General features: G+C 37.2%; 1 protein-coding gene across 10 annotated transcripts in view; it reads left to right on the top strand.

Annotated features, from left to right (window-relative positions):
- znf217 (zinc finger protein 217) overlaps positions 1 to 10709 on the top strand; it is a 52392-nt gene extending 41683 nt beyond the window's left edge. For all 10 annotated transcript variants that reach the window (XM_052031507.1, XM_052031515.1, XM_052031510.1 and 7 more), the window contains 3 exons: positions 1903 to 3633; positions 7583 to 7705; positions 8953 to 10709. In XM_052031507.1, coding sequence (XP_051887467.1) covers positions 1903 to 3633; positions 7583 to 7689 — 1838 coding nt within the window. In that variant the 3' untranslated portion in view covers positions 7690 to 7705; positions 8953 to 10709. The remainder of the gene's footprint in view (positions 1 to 1902; positions 3634 to 7582; positions 7706 to 8952) is intronic.
- Positions 10710 to 14753: the final 4044 nt, after the last annotated feature.

Raw genomic sequence — 14753 nt, 5'->3', positions numbered from 1 at the left:
TCAACCTCTGTGGCTGTATCCTAAGGCTTTTTAAACCTGTATAAAAATGGTGTGTTTTACATTTAAAGTATTTGGGAAGCTTTAGTTTTATGTGGAAAGCAGAAATTAAAGCTTCCAAAATATGATGACCAACTCACTGGTTAACCTTCTGTGAATCATGAGGAGCAAAAAGAAATGCATGTTACATTAAGGAACTAAATTGGATAACTCTCCTTCCTTGAGCCATTGTCAGTGAAGATCCCTTCAGCCACTTATTAAAAAAACTCCTGGTCTACAACTCTCTCCATGTTATTTTCTCTTGGTTGTTGTCCATTTTCTTTCTCTCGCTCAAAGCGAGATTATCTCTGCACATCATGATTACCAATAAAACAGCAAGGTATTGAAGGACAATAGAGCTTTTTATCCTCTTAAAATTCCTTGGAGGTTGTGGAGTACAGTAAAACTTCAATTGTTCATTGTTACGGACATTGGCATTGTTCAGAAATCCTGCAGGCCCAGTATCTGGCTCATTTGTCACACTAGAGTGGGAGCTGGGGGTGCAAACGGTGTGCACGTGGAGCCAGGGTAGGATCTGGAGCAGCAAGGGTGAGGAACTTGGGTAGGTTTGCAATTGGAGCTGGGATCTGGGAGTGCTTGTATATATCTGGCCCCCTTTTAGTCTCACCAGGTTCACTTAAAAAAAATTATAATGTTATAACATGTTTTTTGTATATTTTTTAAAAAAGGAAGTAAGTTGTTTGGATATTATTATCAATATCCAGTAATCTAGAAAATCTGCTAGTCGGGCACTACCAAAATCGCAGGAGTACTGGATTATCAGAGTTTTACTGTATATCCATTTTGGGGCACAGAAGCATATAGATATTAGTATCCAACTTGCTGATTTTGTAATGTGAGAAACTCTTTCAAAATACCTCGCCCATCCTGATTATCTAATCAACCCAGTCCATTAAGCGTGCCTGATGCATCAAGCTAAACTGAAATATAGTACTTCTGCCATTTTAAGGACCTGACGTGGCTCACTGAGGGTATCTGGTCCCAGAAGCTCTTGTGTACTCGAATCTGTTGACTGCTCCCGTAAGCATTTTGCCATCTCTGCTGAGAAACAGTGTCCCAATGTTATGAACTTAGTAGGCTTTCGTATCTCGCCCCAATTTCCTTATGCATGACCAGGTAGATGTGAAACCTGATCTCTGGAGGGTGCCAGAGCAGTCATTCATGATTCTTGATTGCCTTATTCATAGCTGTTTTTTTAAAAGAAAAACACAGACTTTTATAATCTATTGATTTCTGTCCTTTCTCCCAATCACAAAAACAAACTGCGAGCAATGAAACTTTTTCTGAACTGGTGGTCTACCTTTTTGCTGCTTCATAAATTTGCCACTGGATCATTTTCTCTCCTCTTGTCTCTTTTCATGGATGGCACATAATTCTCAATTCCAAAGACAGAAATCAGATAAGATTTCTTTATTAGTCATGTACATCAAAACACAGTGAAATGCATCTTTTTACGTCGAGTGTGCTGGGAGCAGCCCACAAGTGTCGCCACACTTCTGGCGCCAACATAGCATGCCCACAACTTCCTAACCCGTATGTCTTTGGAATGTGGGAGGAAACCAGAGCACCTGGAGGGAACCCATGCAGACACTGGTGAACGTACAACCTCCTTACAGACAGCAGTGGGAATTGAACCCAGGTCGCTGGTGCTGTAATAGTGTCACGCTAACTGCTACACTACCGTGCCATGTTTATCAGTTACGGAGCTAATCATTCAATTACTTGTATGAGGGTCTGGCTCATGGAATTTTTTTTTAAGGTTTGATAATTATGGTGTAAGAAATTGGTCTATCCTAATATTATGGCATATTTAAAGCAAGTAAAATGCACTTGTTTTTGTTTCAGGTGAAAAACCCCATAGATGTCCTCTCTGTGACTATGCAGCAGCTCAAAAAACCTCACTCAAGTATCACTTGGAACGGCATCACAAGGGTGAGCAGAAAAGGATGGAAGAAAGGAGTGATCCTCTGAAGAATTCATTGGCAACTCCAAAATTGGAAGTAGCACCAAAAGAAAATGATGAACCTGTTCAGGAATCTGCAGACTCCAAGAGGTTGTTTACAGATTCTTCGGACAGTGCCAAAGATGTAGATGCAGACTTTTCTCGGGGGAAACAGAAACAGATTTATTCATCAACTAGTCCAATTTTTCAAAATGCGGAGTTTTCAAATGTGAGTAGGGAATACCCAGACCTGAACAAAAGTACAAATTTCCATCACAATCGACGGATCTTCTGCAATGCACTGTTGTCTGTTCCACCTGGTGAGAAATTGAAGGATGAAAAGCTGGTGGATGAGTTGCAGAGGAGTAACTCTGATGCAAAGGTTGTTACTGAACTAGATGATTCCAAGGTTTTGGAGGAATGTTTAATGGAAGGACTGGCAGAAAATAATACACAACAGAATAATGCTAGGAGTACGAAGGTGGAACCCATTTCAATAAATGACCAATGCTACATTAGTGCTAGAGGTAACATGGAGGACTACTGTGATAAATATGAATCCAACTTATCGGAAAAGCCTTTGAATCTTTGTACCGCAATATATCAGCAAAGTCTGTGCAGCGGTGGTAGTCCTCAGGGAAATGCACCTACCTCATTTTCCAAGAGTGCCTTACTGAGCAACACGTGCCCATTTTGTACCTACAGAACTTATTACCCAGAGGTCTTAGTGATGCACCAAAGGTTGGTACACAAGTGTAATCCTGATCCAAGTCCGATAAATGGATTTCGAAATGCTTTTCATAGCGGGTCAGTCAAAAGCAGACGCACTGGATGCCCTCCTGCACTATTAGGTCAAGATGTTTCTTCTTTGCTTGCCACCAAAGAAATGAGCAAAAAGTTTCCTCGTCGGACCAAGTCACCACTACCAGCAGCTCCACCAGATGCTTCAGACTTGCTGCCTGGGAAGGCAAAATTATCATCTTCCTCACACCAGTCTCTGTGCAATAATCTCATTCCTTCTGCTGCAGATTCTAGATCTTCTGGTGACTTTAAAGCATTCAAGGTGACCCAGAATCCTAACGTACATCTTGAAAGCTATGGATCTGTACATTCTGAAACTAGACAGATGCAAGAGGTGGTGCAAAAAACAGAAAGAAATGGATCTTCAGAAGCTGGTACCAGTAAGAGAAATGTGTCTGAAAAATCTGGTACTAAATTGGACTATGAATCTGAAGGACCCAGGGGACCTTTGTTTAGATATGACAGTCATTGGGCTCCAAATGTTAGCAAACTGTGTCTTACTAATGTGTCCGAGAATCAGGGAGGTTTGGACTCGCATGAGCCTACAGCTAAAAGAATGAAAATAAATAGTCCTTTAAGAAATGATCAGCTTTCATTTGGAATAAGGAGGAGTATCCAAGGAAGAAATATAAAATTATCTCAGGAGATATCCCCGATTCAGGCAAGAGGCACAGGGGTATCAACTAAGCCAGGATCAGCCTTGGATTCAAATGGAATTGATTCTCGTTGGAATGTATTGAAAATTTTGAATTCCTACAACCCACAAGATCTTGCTTCACTGTACAGCACTTGTGGACCCAGTAACAGTAGAGATCCCAATATTGCTCAAGAAGGTAGGAATGGTTTATATTTTGCTTTAAACATTTTTAAAGTGTGATCAATGCTGTATGAAGACATTTTTGAAAAAAAGGTTTCTGAAGGTTGAGCATTTACATTTTATAAAGTTGGGATCTGAGGATTTGATTCAAAGGAGCCAAGAGAAGGGTTCAAGTGTTGCTTAATTAACCAGATCCAGATGTTCATTTATACCCTCACAGAGCATTGATATTTAAATTTTATTTTTATCTTTGGATGTTGCCTCGTAAACTAGTTGTTATTTCTAATACTTTTTTTCTTTTTCTCTGTAACCCTCTTTCTCCTTCCCTCCCACACCAAAAGTGTACTAAGTTCCCAGAAGCCAAGTTGACATTCAGAAAATAGCTTGACATCAAAGTGCTCATCACCAGTTTTGCACAGTCCACATTTTTTTTGTGTGTTTATTTTGTTAGAGGCTTTAGTATAATATCACCTCCTTTTGATTCGTATGAATAAGCATTAAAACGAATGTACGTAGAACAAATCGGTGTTCACATGGGCTGAATGGCTGACAACGCCATCTGCTTTGGGCCAGCAACTTCATTATGATTGTCTCTGAACTTGTCTACAAACTGCTGATCTTTAGTTGTTGAGTCAATTATTGACTTTGCAAATGTGATGGATTAAATGAAGATTCGTATTAAATCTGCAGCATCAATCTTCAGATTAAATTTGTGGCCTGTCAGTGTTAGAGGACTGGAAACCAGTAAGATGCAAGCCTGAGGACTAATTACCCTACTAAATCTTTTAACACCATTTCCACTAGAAATAGATATTGAATGAGAAGTCACTGATCCAAATTTCAGTTTACACTTGCTAACGTAGGCAGTAGGAAACGCTGCATGTCTTCAAGCCCAAAGTATCTGTGAGCACTTTGAATTACAAAATAGGCCTTGTTGGTCTGTGACGGCATTCTCTGGGGCTGAGTATTGTGTTGGATGAAAGATCAGGAGTGACATGGGAAATGCATTACACTCAGCAAACTTGATTAGCCCATGATGTTTCCAATCACTGCTTGTTCATCATACTGATTTTTTTTTTGCCCAGAGGAGACAGGAAAGTTCTGGTGCCACTCATTTCCTGTTATTTTTGCATCAGTTGCCCCTATCAAGGTGGCGACATTCCATCTTGCCTGACTTGCTGGTTGATGAAGCTGGTTGATGTCTGAAAAATAAAGCCAGCTGCTTGGAAAGGATCATGCCTGACAAGAGTATGATGCTACTGTAGAGATTTATCAAGCTTGTGGCTTTTAATTTAATGCAATTTATTCATACTTGCTGCCTTGCACTTTGCAGGGATTGTCAGCACTGATGACAATGAAGGCTGTCAAGTAGTCATGCCGAGGCTCATAGTAGCCAGAGAAGGGCCCTGGCATATCAGAAATGCTAATGACATCTTCCTGTCCTGAATTTTAACATGATCATTTTCCCCTGCTGTTTTCTGGTCATAATGCAACTTGGGACACATACAGGGCATTGAGATTTGTCAGCGAAGGGTATGAAAAACTGATTATTGTTGCACAGCAACTGTTCACATCTTCCAGCTAGCCAGTTAGTATACTTTAAGGATACAGTACTGTTGGTTGGATATGGCTCTGCTGATGTGTTTATTATGTACAGTGCATCAGCTTTAGAAGATAGTGATGGGAAAACTGTTTGCATAACGTCAGAAATTTAGTGCAAGTGTTTTTTGTATCCAACAGTTAAGCACTGATTAATCCCCCTGAGTCTTCATTCTGAGAAAGTTGTTTGAATTTGAAAGGCTTGTGTAGTAACTCAGAGCTTTTGAACAGCCTCAGTTCCTTTTTCTAAAAAAAACTTGCTTGATTTCTGCTTTTGTGCTGGAAAAAGGTGGTGCTAGGTATTGAAACAAATATTCCTTTTTAAAAATAGTGATGACTGATTTTACTGCTTATTTTCAATAATTTGATATTTTGCAAGATTCATGCTCATTTTAAAAGTTAAGACCTTTTAAAAGACTCATTTTGTCAGTGTTCCAGAAGAAGGTACTTTTAATGTCTCCTGTTTCACAAAAGAACATTAATTTTGTGTTGAACAGCATAGCAATGATTAATGCTTCCACTAACTAATTGGGGCTATGTTGAAGCCAGACACTCCTCCATGGTACAGTTCCAAGGTTCTTGCAGCTTTATGATATATCAAAAATGGCCATTTGGGATAAATATTATCCTACACAGTAAATATCTGTGGGAGGTTTGAAGGAAGCACAAACTAATCTCCCCCTTGCCTCCCCTGACTTTAAGATGGAGTCAGTTGGAGAGTATAAGTGGGGTAACTGGTTTTCTCTCATTCCGTCCAAAAACTCTAGCCAAATGAAATGTTGTTCTCCAACTCCCCTCACTTAGATCAGTGAACTTGAGGGACGACACTTCCTTCAGTGTCAGTTAGATGAGCCCATTTTCTTAGTTCTTTATCAAAAAATAAAGTTTTGTGATTTACAGCTTTATGTTCCCATATATACTTTTTTAAAACAAAAGTATAACTTTGGCAGGAACTGTATCCCTTAGAATGAAGTTGACATTATTGTGACAGCTTTCAGCAGAGGTTTTGAATATTTAAAAAAAACTATATCCAGAATTATGTCAATTAATTAGGTGACAGGTTAAGTTAAAATGACGATAGCCCTAGAACCTTGGTCTTGGTTCTTTGTATCAGTATAAAAGTAAAACATCTCTTCATGCCTTACAAAAAATACAATTTACATCCTGTTTTATACATTTATATATGGTAAAGGCAGCATCAGAGAAGGTTGGCTGGATGCCCTAATGAAGAAAGGGTTGGTAGGTTGTATCCAACAACTCTGCTGGAAATGTATGAGGATGATACTTGGTTGATGACCTAATGGACCCATATGGTCAAGTATCCAGATGCTTCCTATGGTCTAAAAGCTGGTCAGAGTTAAGATGATTAATGACCCCTTGAAAATTTGTTTCCTCCTCCACACTTTTGCATGCAAAAGTCTCTTGGCCATCAAACCTGAGAGTAAAGTTCATATAGGACTTGTAAAGAATGAAAACATAAATATTGTTTTGTAGAAACTGGCAGGGCACCACAGCCTGTTTGCTGTATTTGGCCCAGCCTAGGTACTGAGTGTCCACTGATTCATTCCAGACCTGGGGGTTTCCTGATGATGACTGGTCTTGAATTAGATTCGTTATTCTTCATCCCTATATGAAGATCATGACGCTAATTTGTTTTACTCCCTTGCCCTTCCTAACCAGGTGATATCATTTTAGTTGCGGTCTGCTACCTTCAAGCCTTAGTGTTAAACCTGGAGCTATTGTAGGTTGCTTCCAGATAATGTGGTGTACAATTTCCTCAGTCAGTTGTATATTTTGCATTGTTTTTTAAACTATGCCAATTAAACCAGTAAGCGCATTTTAAAGGGTAACTTTTTTATTTCACTGTGCACTGATATATCACTGTCCTCCATGAACACTTCTAAATACTCTATTGAAAAATTAAGCTTGATTAGGTGCCAAGTTTTGAATGAAGTGTGAATCCATGATCTTGTAACAGAGACAAGACTGCCACTGCTGAATTAAGTCCAAATCATCTGTGATGACATTTTCTTTGAAAAAATTAAAATAAAAGCAAGATTTTTTTTAGAGACTTGGATTTGTATGGAATATTTTGTCTTTTAATAAGTGTATCATGTGCAACATGTATTTTGAAATGTAGGGTCTTATATTATAAGTAATCTTAGTGTTTGTATTTTTTAGTTGGAGGGAGAAAGGGAAAGAACCAGATTCAAAAAGCAAATTAAACTTTGGACAATTGTATCAGTAACCTGACATTTTGTCCCATTAAGTGTGTATGATGACCAGTTTTAATTTGAATACATGGCAAAGGACAGCAAATTTATCTGCTTTTAACCAATTTGTGTTTTATTTTACATTGTATAAAGGGAAGAGACCGCTCCAATATCTACAACATTCTAACAGTATGTCACAAAAACGGAGCATTAATCACACTCTCGGTGGATCTTTAGACAAAGAGTACATGACCCAATGAAGCCCATCAATAGAAGGTAATTGCAAGAAAGACAGCAGTTGCTGCAAAAGTATTGAAACAATAACTCCCCCACCTGTCTCACCCATCCTCCTCTCCTCTTTATACCAGTTATCTTCTCCACTCTCAGTCCTAATACAGGGTCTTGACCTGAAATGTTGACAGTTTCTTCCTCCACCTCCACCCCCACCCTGTACTACATCAATGCACTCTGTACTAACTCAATGTGACTGCACTGTATAATGAATTGACCTGTACGATCGGTTTGTAAGACAAGCTTTTCACTGTACCTCGGTACAAGTGACAATAATATACCAATACCCATCCCTGATGCTGCTCACCTGCGGAGTCCTTCCCGCATCCAAAGTACATTTTTCTTCAGTAAGCCTTGATCTTGCATCTTTCTCAATTGGCATCTCACCTACCATCCTGGACATGTAATCCTTCCACCATTAACAGACTGTGTAGATGGTTTGCACAGCAACCAAAGTGCACTCTATATATTCACAATGGGTACTCTGATGGCATCTGCCAAACCCATGACCTTTAGCATCAGCTAGGACAGGCAGCAGGAGTATTGAAACACCACCACCAGGTTTTCTTCCAAGTTGCATTCCACAGTGATTTGGGAATGTGCTGCTGTACCTTTTTCATTGTCATTGGAACTCCTTGCCAAACAATACTGAGGGATTAACTTCCGAAAGAATGCACGAGTTCACCACAGTCTTCAAGAGCAATTAGTGATGGGCAATTAAATGCTGGGCTTTTCCAGCTATGTCCTCAAGACACAATGTCTTTATCACGTCCCATGAATGAATGAAGCAATCGCTAGCAGGGGCAGCTTTTTGTTTATCCCAAATTGTCCCTGCATTGAGGAGGTAATTTAGTGCCAATGTCATTGGGACTGGAATGACTTATTCACACTTTTTAAAAAAACCACTGGAAATGCTCTCGCAGGCAGTTCACTCCCATTCCATGCTTATTGCTTTATTCATTGACAGTTGTGCATTTTCAAAGGAAAGTACAAGAGAAAAAGGGGAGCAAACAATTGAAGGTGGCAGAGGTTCAACTTTTCAAAAATATCCTTTTTTTTCCTAAATTTCATTCCTCAAATTTATTTAATACATTATGCTGCTGAAGTGGTCATTCACATGCTACTAACTTTAATAATGCATGAAATCTTGAATCCTCTAGAGTTCTTGGGTTGTGTTTTGAAGTTGTGATTGACCACTGTTTTCTAACAGTTTTGTATGTTCTTAACCTTAGATCTATTGAAAGCTGTGAATGGAATACACCTGCGTCAGAATGTTTAAAAGGGGTGTCAGCTGGTCCACTGAAATCTGATCATATTTGAAGTACAGGATCCACATCAAATAAGCTGTGATTTGTATATGTATAGAACACTACTATTCCATTCATTCTGGATTGCATTTTTTTTTGTTCATACCTTAAAATGTAATCAGAGACTTTATAAATATATATAAAATTGCTTTGTATTCCATTTTGATTCTGAACTTGAAATTGTACCATTTCTAATTAAAATTGTTAAGTGTTTCTGTTTTTGCAATAACTATATTGATTATTTGGCACTAATAAGTGTGGGCCATCATTTCTGGAATGTTAGGCTCTTTTTTTTGTTGAAAGATTCTTCAAGCAGAGAACAGATTTTTGGTACCTGAAGTTTAATATTTCTGGGAAATCATGTAACTCTTACTGAGCTTTTTCTTCTACGTTGAAAAAAATGAGCAATAAATTGTATGACCTGTGGTAATGCTTCAAGCTTCAGTCTTCCAACTCTTTTTGTATACTATTTAGTCCTGGGTAGCACAGCTGTGGCAAGCAATACTTAACATTGTTTGGTTCCCTTTACATTTGGGTGTGATTCTACTAAATTTTTAGTTTGGTTAAATTGCATCAAAATCACAATTAAGGGCTACGTGAGTATATAAAGAGGTCCAGCCGAAAACAATTCCTGGTTGTACTATGCTTTATCTAATTATCAATTAGCAAAAACGTGTGAACCTGGTAGACGAGCCAAAATGCATTGTATTGAAATGAAACATGGGAGTTTCTCAAAATCGCATTTAACAGTGCAACAAAAATCCTAATCATATTGCATCAAATGTTCAAAGTTATTTTGCACACAACTTTACAAAATATCAACATAGAAATTTAGTTTTACATGAAGTTTGATTTCATATTAACTTTGTGTTTTGAGTATACATGTGTGGTTTCTTTAGCCCAACTCAGTTTCAGACCATGTTTCCACTGGATCATTTCTATGATCAAAATCAGTGCATTATGATGGTGTAGGAAGATGAACCTTCAACTTCCCTCATGGCCTAGCTGAAATTATAAATAATTATCGGGGATCATCAGTAAAACTACACAGTCAAATGCTATGTCGTGACATTTTCCTCACAAGGCTAATTATTCCAGCTTCTAGACTCTCGGATGAAATCGGCTAATTGTATCCAAGTTACAGGCTCTTTGGGCCTTCCCTTCACCCAGATGACACATTGGATTATTACTGTGTAATGGTTCAGGAATTGAAGCAATATGTCACAAGGGGTTGTGAGGTTCAGTGATTACAAGCAAAAGAAAAAGCTCTTCACTGGAAATGTTAAACTGAGCATATTTAAATATTTTTAAAAGGAGCAAAATTGGTGTCCTGAAGAGGAATAGAGTTTTTAATTGAAAATGCTTGGACTGGATGAACAAATTTTTTGGGAGGAGCCTACTAACTTAAATGCTGGTGTTCTATCTACCCGATTTTTATGTTGTGCTTCCTTTATATATTTTTAAAAAAGTCTTAATTTACTGATCACTGTTTAGAATTCTATTAAAGCTGAGTGTTCATCTCATTTTCCCAAAATTAAGTCTCACTCAATAGACTTTAATGGGAAATGATGAGTCCCGTTATCCCTATTGTACTGGGTGAATTTAGTTTTATTTTGAAACAACTGAAGGTACTGCTGTATAATGGTGTTCTGTCTTGAATAAAGATTTATTGACCAGTCCCATCTTGTGCAAGCTCATTTATGGCACAACTTTTTGGTAGTAACATGAAGATTGTTGCTGAGATTTCATGGATGAATAAGTGAATGGAATGGGCATCATCAGCAAGTGCATCTGTCATTTAGTCAGTGCCCACAGGCACAATTGTACCAAAATCTGTTCAATTAGATCAAAGTATTGCATTGTATCCACATTTACTAACCTTGCATTAACAGTTCCAAGCTTTAATATCTTAAGTAGTGCTCATCACAGCTGTACTTAAATCTGCTACATTAATCTGAAAAATTCAGTGAATTGAATTTTAAGACCCTGGCCCTGTACATTTAAACCAATGAGTGACCCTCTGTGTAGTTGAAAGGTTAAATATCTAATTCCGTTGAAGACAATTTGTTTACTGAACCTGCCAACTTTATGCCCAAAATCCTCCATTTAATGTTTTATGCACATTATGAACCTGTTAAATTTTGATTCACTGGGGATGGTAATTGTATTTTGGTTAAAAGGGCAGATCCAGTAATCCCTTTTTCATCTGGGTGGGGAGTTAAACTACTAAATTCTTAGTTTTGAAGGATCAATTAATGTTAACAAAAGTACATTGGGAGCCTGATTTAAAAATGATCAGCTGTACCAGAATAAAATGCACTGTGTTGCTCTTTTGAGGGCAGGGTAGAAGCAAACAGAATTGTGATCACTGAAGCATTCAACTGGATTTCAAGAATTTGGTGATTGACTTGATCTTGTTCATATTAGCATTATCTTACCTGAACTTCATGATGCAACTGTGACCAAGTATATTGTGTAGGAATGAAGTTTGAGGTAATTCGTATATACTGCACTAGTGAAGGGATACTGTTTAATATGTGTCCTTTACCCAGGAGCAGAATCTCTCTCTCTCTCTCTCTCTCTCTCTCTCTCTCTCTCTCTCTCTCTCTCTCTCTCTCTCTCTCTCTCTCTCTCTCTCTCTCTCTCTCTCTCTCTCTCTCTCTCTCTCTCTCTCTCTCTCTCTCTCTCTCTCTCTCTCTCTCTATCTCTCTCTCTCTCTCTCTCTCTCTCTCTCTCTCTCTATATATATATATATATATATATATATATATATATATTATAGAGAGAAGAAATTCCAGTTTTATTTTTGACTTGGGTAATGGACTATTGAGCTTTGAATTGTGGAATAAGACTGTCTATTTTTTTTTAGATTTTTTTAATGTAAGTCTGGTAATCTAACATTACGTTTCAGTGCAATTAGGCTGCTAAGTTGTTTGCTTTTCACATGTATGTTCATCTGGGTGAAGGGGATTGATACCTTGGGATTGCAGGTAGTTTTTATGAAATGAGGTTTTTGGCTAGCATTTAGTTATCTTTAAAATTGAACTAATAGGGGTTTTTTAATAGACTAGTGGAAAGCAATCTATTTTTGAGTGAAAAAATCTGAGTGCATCATCCATAGAATGCTGTTGTCCATCAGCTCTTCAACATGCTTCTGACATAATGAAGCCATTGGACAGATGTATACTTCTCAAGCTGTTTAATAGCTGTTAGACTGATGGGTGGCTACGGTTCATAAAAGTTAAATTTTTTTTGAATACCCTTCAACATTCCAGTGGTCATATGAATAAGAAACTAGCTATGCAGTGAGAGAGTGTGTGTTCGGCTTAAATATTTGCTCAAACACTTCATGTAGAGTATCTGAACTGTAGTACTTTTTACCAAGATCACAAATTCTTAATATTCTGGAAAAATATGAGCATTTTTTTACTTGGGGTTTGTAATGTTGACACTACTGACCTCCTATGACCATGGATTCTAATTTTCCTTTACTCACCCCATCTCCAAGAGAAGACTGAGCCATATATATGTGTGCTAGAAAATGTTTTATAGTTGCACTTTTGTAGCATAATTTTGAAATTGTTGCGCATCAAATACAGGGGCTAAAAATTGCTTGTTTGATCCAGATTATAAACTTGTTGCTTGAAGGTACATGCTCAATTTCATTAATTTCTATTCTATTGAATTTTGGACATTTTCATTTGCAATGCAATTTATAGGGAATTCACATACATGATTTTTGTTTTGATCTCTCAGTGTTATGATATTAGAAGTTTGTTGTAGTTGGCATATTAAGGTACCTTTTATTTAATTCAGTTTTCTTTTTGTATTTATTACATATTTGGACCTTTTTGATTTCCTTAAAACCATGTTAAACCATCCAAAAGTGTTTCAAACTGTCTTTAATTTATAATGTACCATTGTTTGATGTACATTCATCCAGTTTTGGAATACATATGGTGTTTTACATCTCTGGTTCTGTTGGAGTTTTTTAAAATTCTTTCCAGAAATTATTGTTGCAGTTTGTCTGTTTGCAAAATTTATTTTCCAGTAATTTCACTTCCACAGCCCTTTGTTCCAGTTTTCAGTGGGTTTGATGCCATCTTTGTGGCAGATTTTTCAAATTTGTCAGTATGCAAGGTTGCACAGAAGTGTTCAGTCACAATTTTGATCTGAAAACATTTTGAGTTGCATATGATCCATTAATTTCTCCCTTTTCCAATGAAACTTGAATCATAACACTCAAATAAAAACAGGTCATAATCACCTTGGCTGTTTTTGAAGACATATTATTGGACAGAATATTTTCTTGTCCTGTTATCTGGTCAGTCAGAAGCTCTGCATTACTCCAGCAAATACAATCAAATGGGAGGTATTCATTAAGCATGTGCCAAGCTAAAGCAATATTCCAATCCATTGACATGTATCCTAAGATGGGAGCTTGTACAGTAGGATTTATCCACCATCGAGGCAACAGCACTGTGAACTGTTCTTTTAAAACAAAAAATCTCATGAAATTCAAATCTGTTTATCAAGTAATTCCATCAATATTAACAAGAACAAATATTGCTAACAAAAGTGTTGCTGGGATTTAAAATCTTACTGGCCCATACGTTATGATGTACAGAAAATACACAAGTGATTAGGGCTTTTGTTTTTGATTTCAGATCTAATTAATCTTTTTACACTCACTTTGTTTGAAAATTACAATAATAGAATAAACAAGGCAGTGGGTATACATTTAGAGGTTGGCTATGTAAGGAGTGGAGAACTGGAATGCAAGAAAGTTAACAAAAATAACCCAGTTGAAAGTAGTAAAACTTCATTGTTGATAACTCATTAAAAGTTCCAGACCTTTAATCCAGTTGCTCCTTCTTATTTGCTGACTGTCAAGTCTTTATGAAGAGTTAGTTTAAAAAAAGCTTTATTGTAATGGTAGCATTGCCTTTAATTTAAAGGTAATCATTTTGCAAAGAACAGATTTGCATTGGTATACTCCTGCTAACAGAAAATAATTGTTGACCTGTACAATGGGAGAACTGCCTTGGCCCTTGCTAAACAGTGATAATGGATCATGCATTTGCCCAATAAGGCAGAAAAATAAAGACCTCTTACAAAGCATTTGTCCAGCACTGCATTGAAGATTGTGGGTAGAGTTGCATTTTTTTTAAAGCCTGTTTAAACACCACAAAAGACTGAAATTGTACACACAAATTATATTTTGTTTCCTCCATCATTTGCATTAGTTTAAAAATGTTGTTCTGGAAGCTGGCCACACTGTCAGGATGAATTAGACACTGATGGATTTTGTTTTACAAATTGTTTGTGCACCTTCAGGGATGTTCCAGAAATTAATTTACTGCTTTTGGAGACCAGTAAGGGTGCTTTAAAGTTTTTGATTGCATTTTTCTAAGTTACCAAATTTGTCTTTTGTACCTAGATAATTTCAATGTTCCAGATACTAAGTCATTATAAGTAAATTAAAAATCTTTTCAATTGTGTGTTGAACTTACACTGATTACAAATACTTATTTTTGTTATCCCAATTTTAGCTCTAATCATGGCTAAATAAACTTTAAAATAAGACTTACAATGATCTTAAAACACTGCCATTTGCATCGATCTGTCTGATTGCATTTTGTCTTGGGTGATAACTAGTTTAGGGATGAGAATAAACTGCTTCTCAAAATGGGCCCAATTCGCCACTTGTGTCGGCAGTGACCATG

Source organism: Pristis pectinata, chromosome 16, assembly GCF_009764475.1.
Source record: "Pristis pectinata isolate sPriPec2 chromosome 16, sPriPec2.1.pri, whole genome shotgun sequence".
Lineage (NCBI taxonomy): Eukaryota > Metazoa > Chordata > Chondrichthyes > Rhinopristiformes > Pristidae > Pristis > Pristis pectinata.
This window is presented reverse-complemented; position numbering and strand designations above follow the sequence as displayed.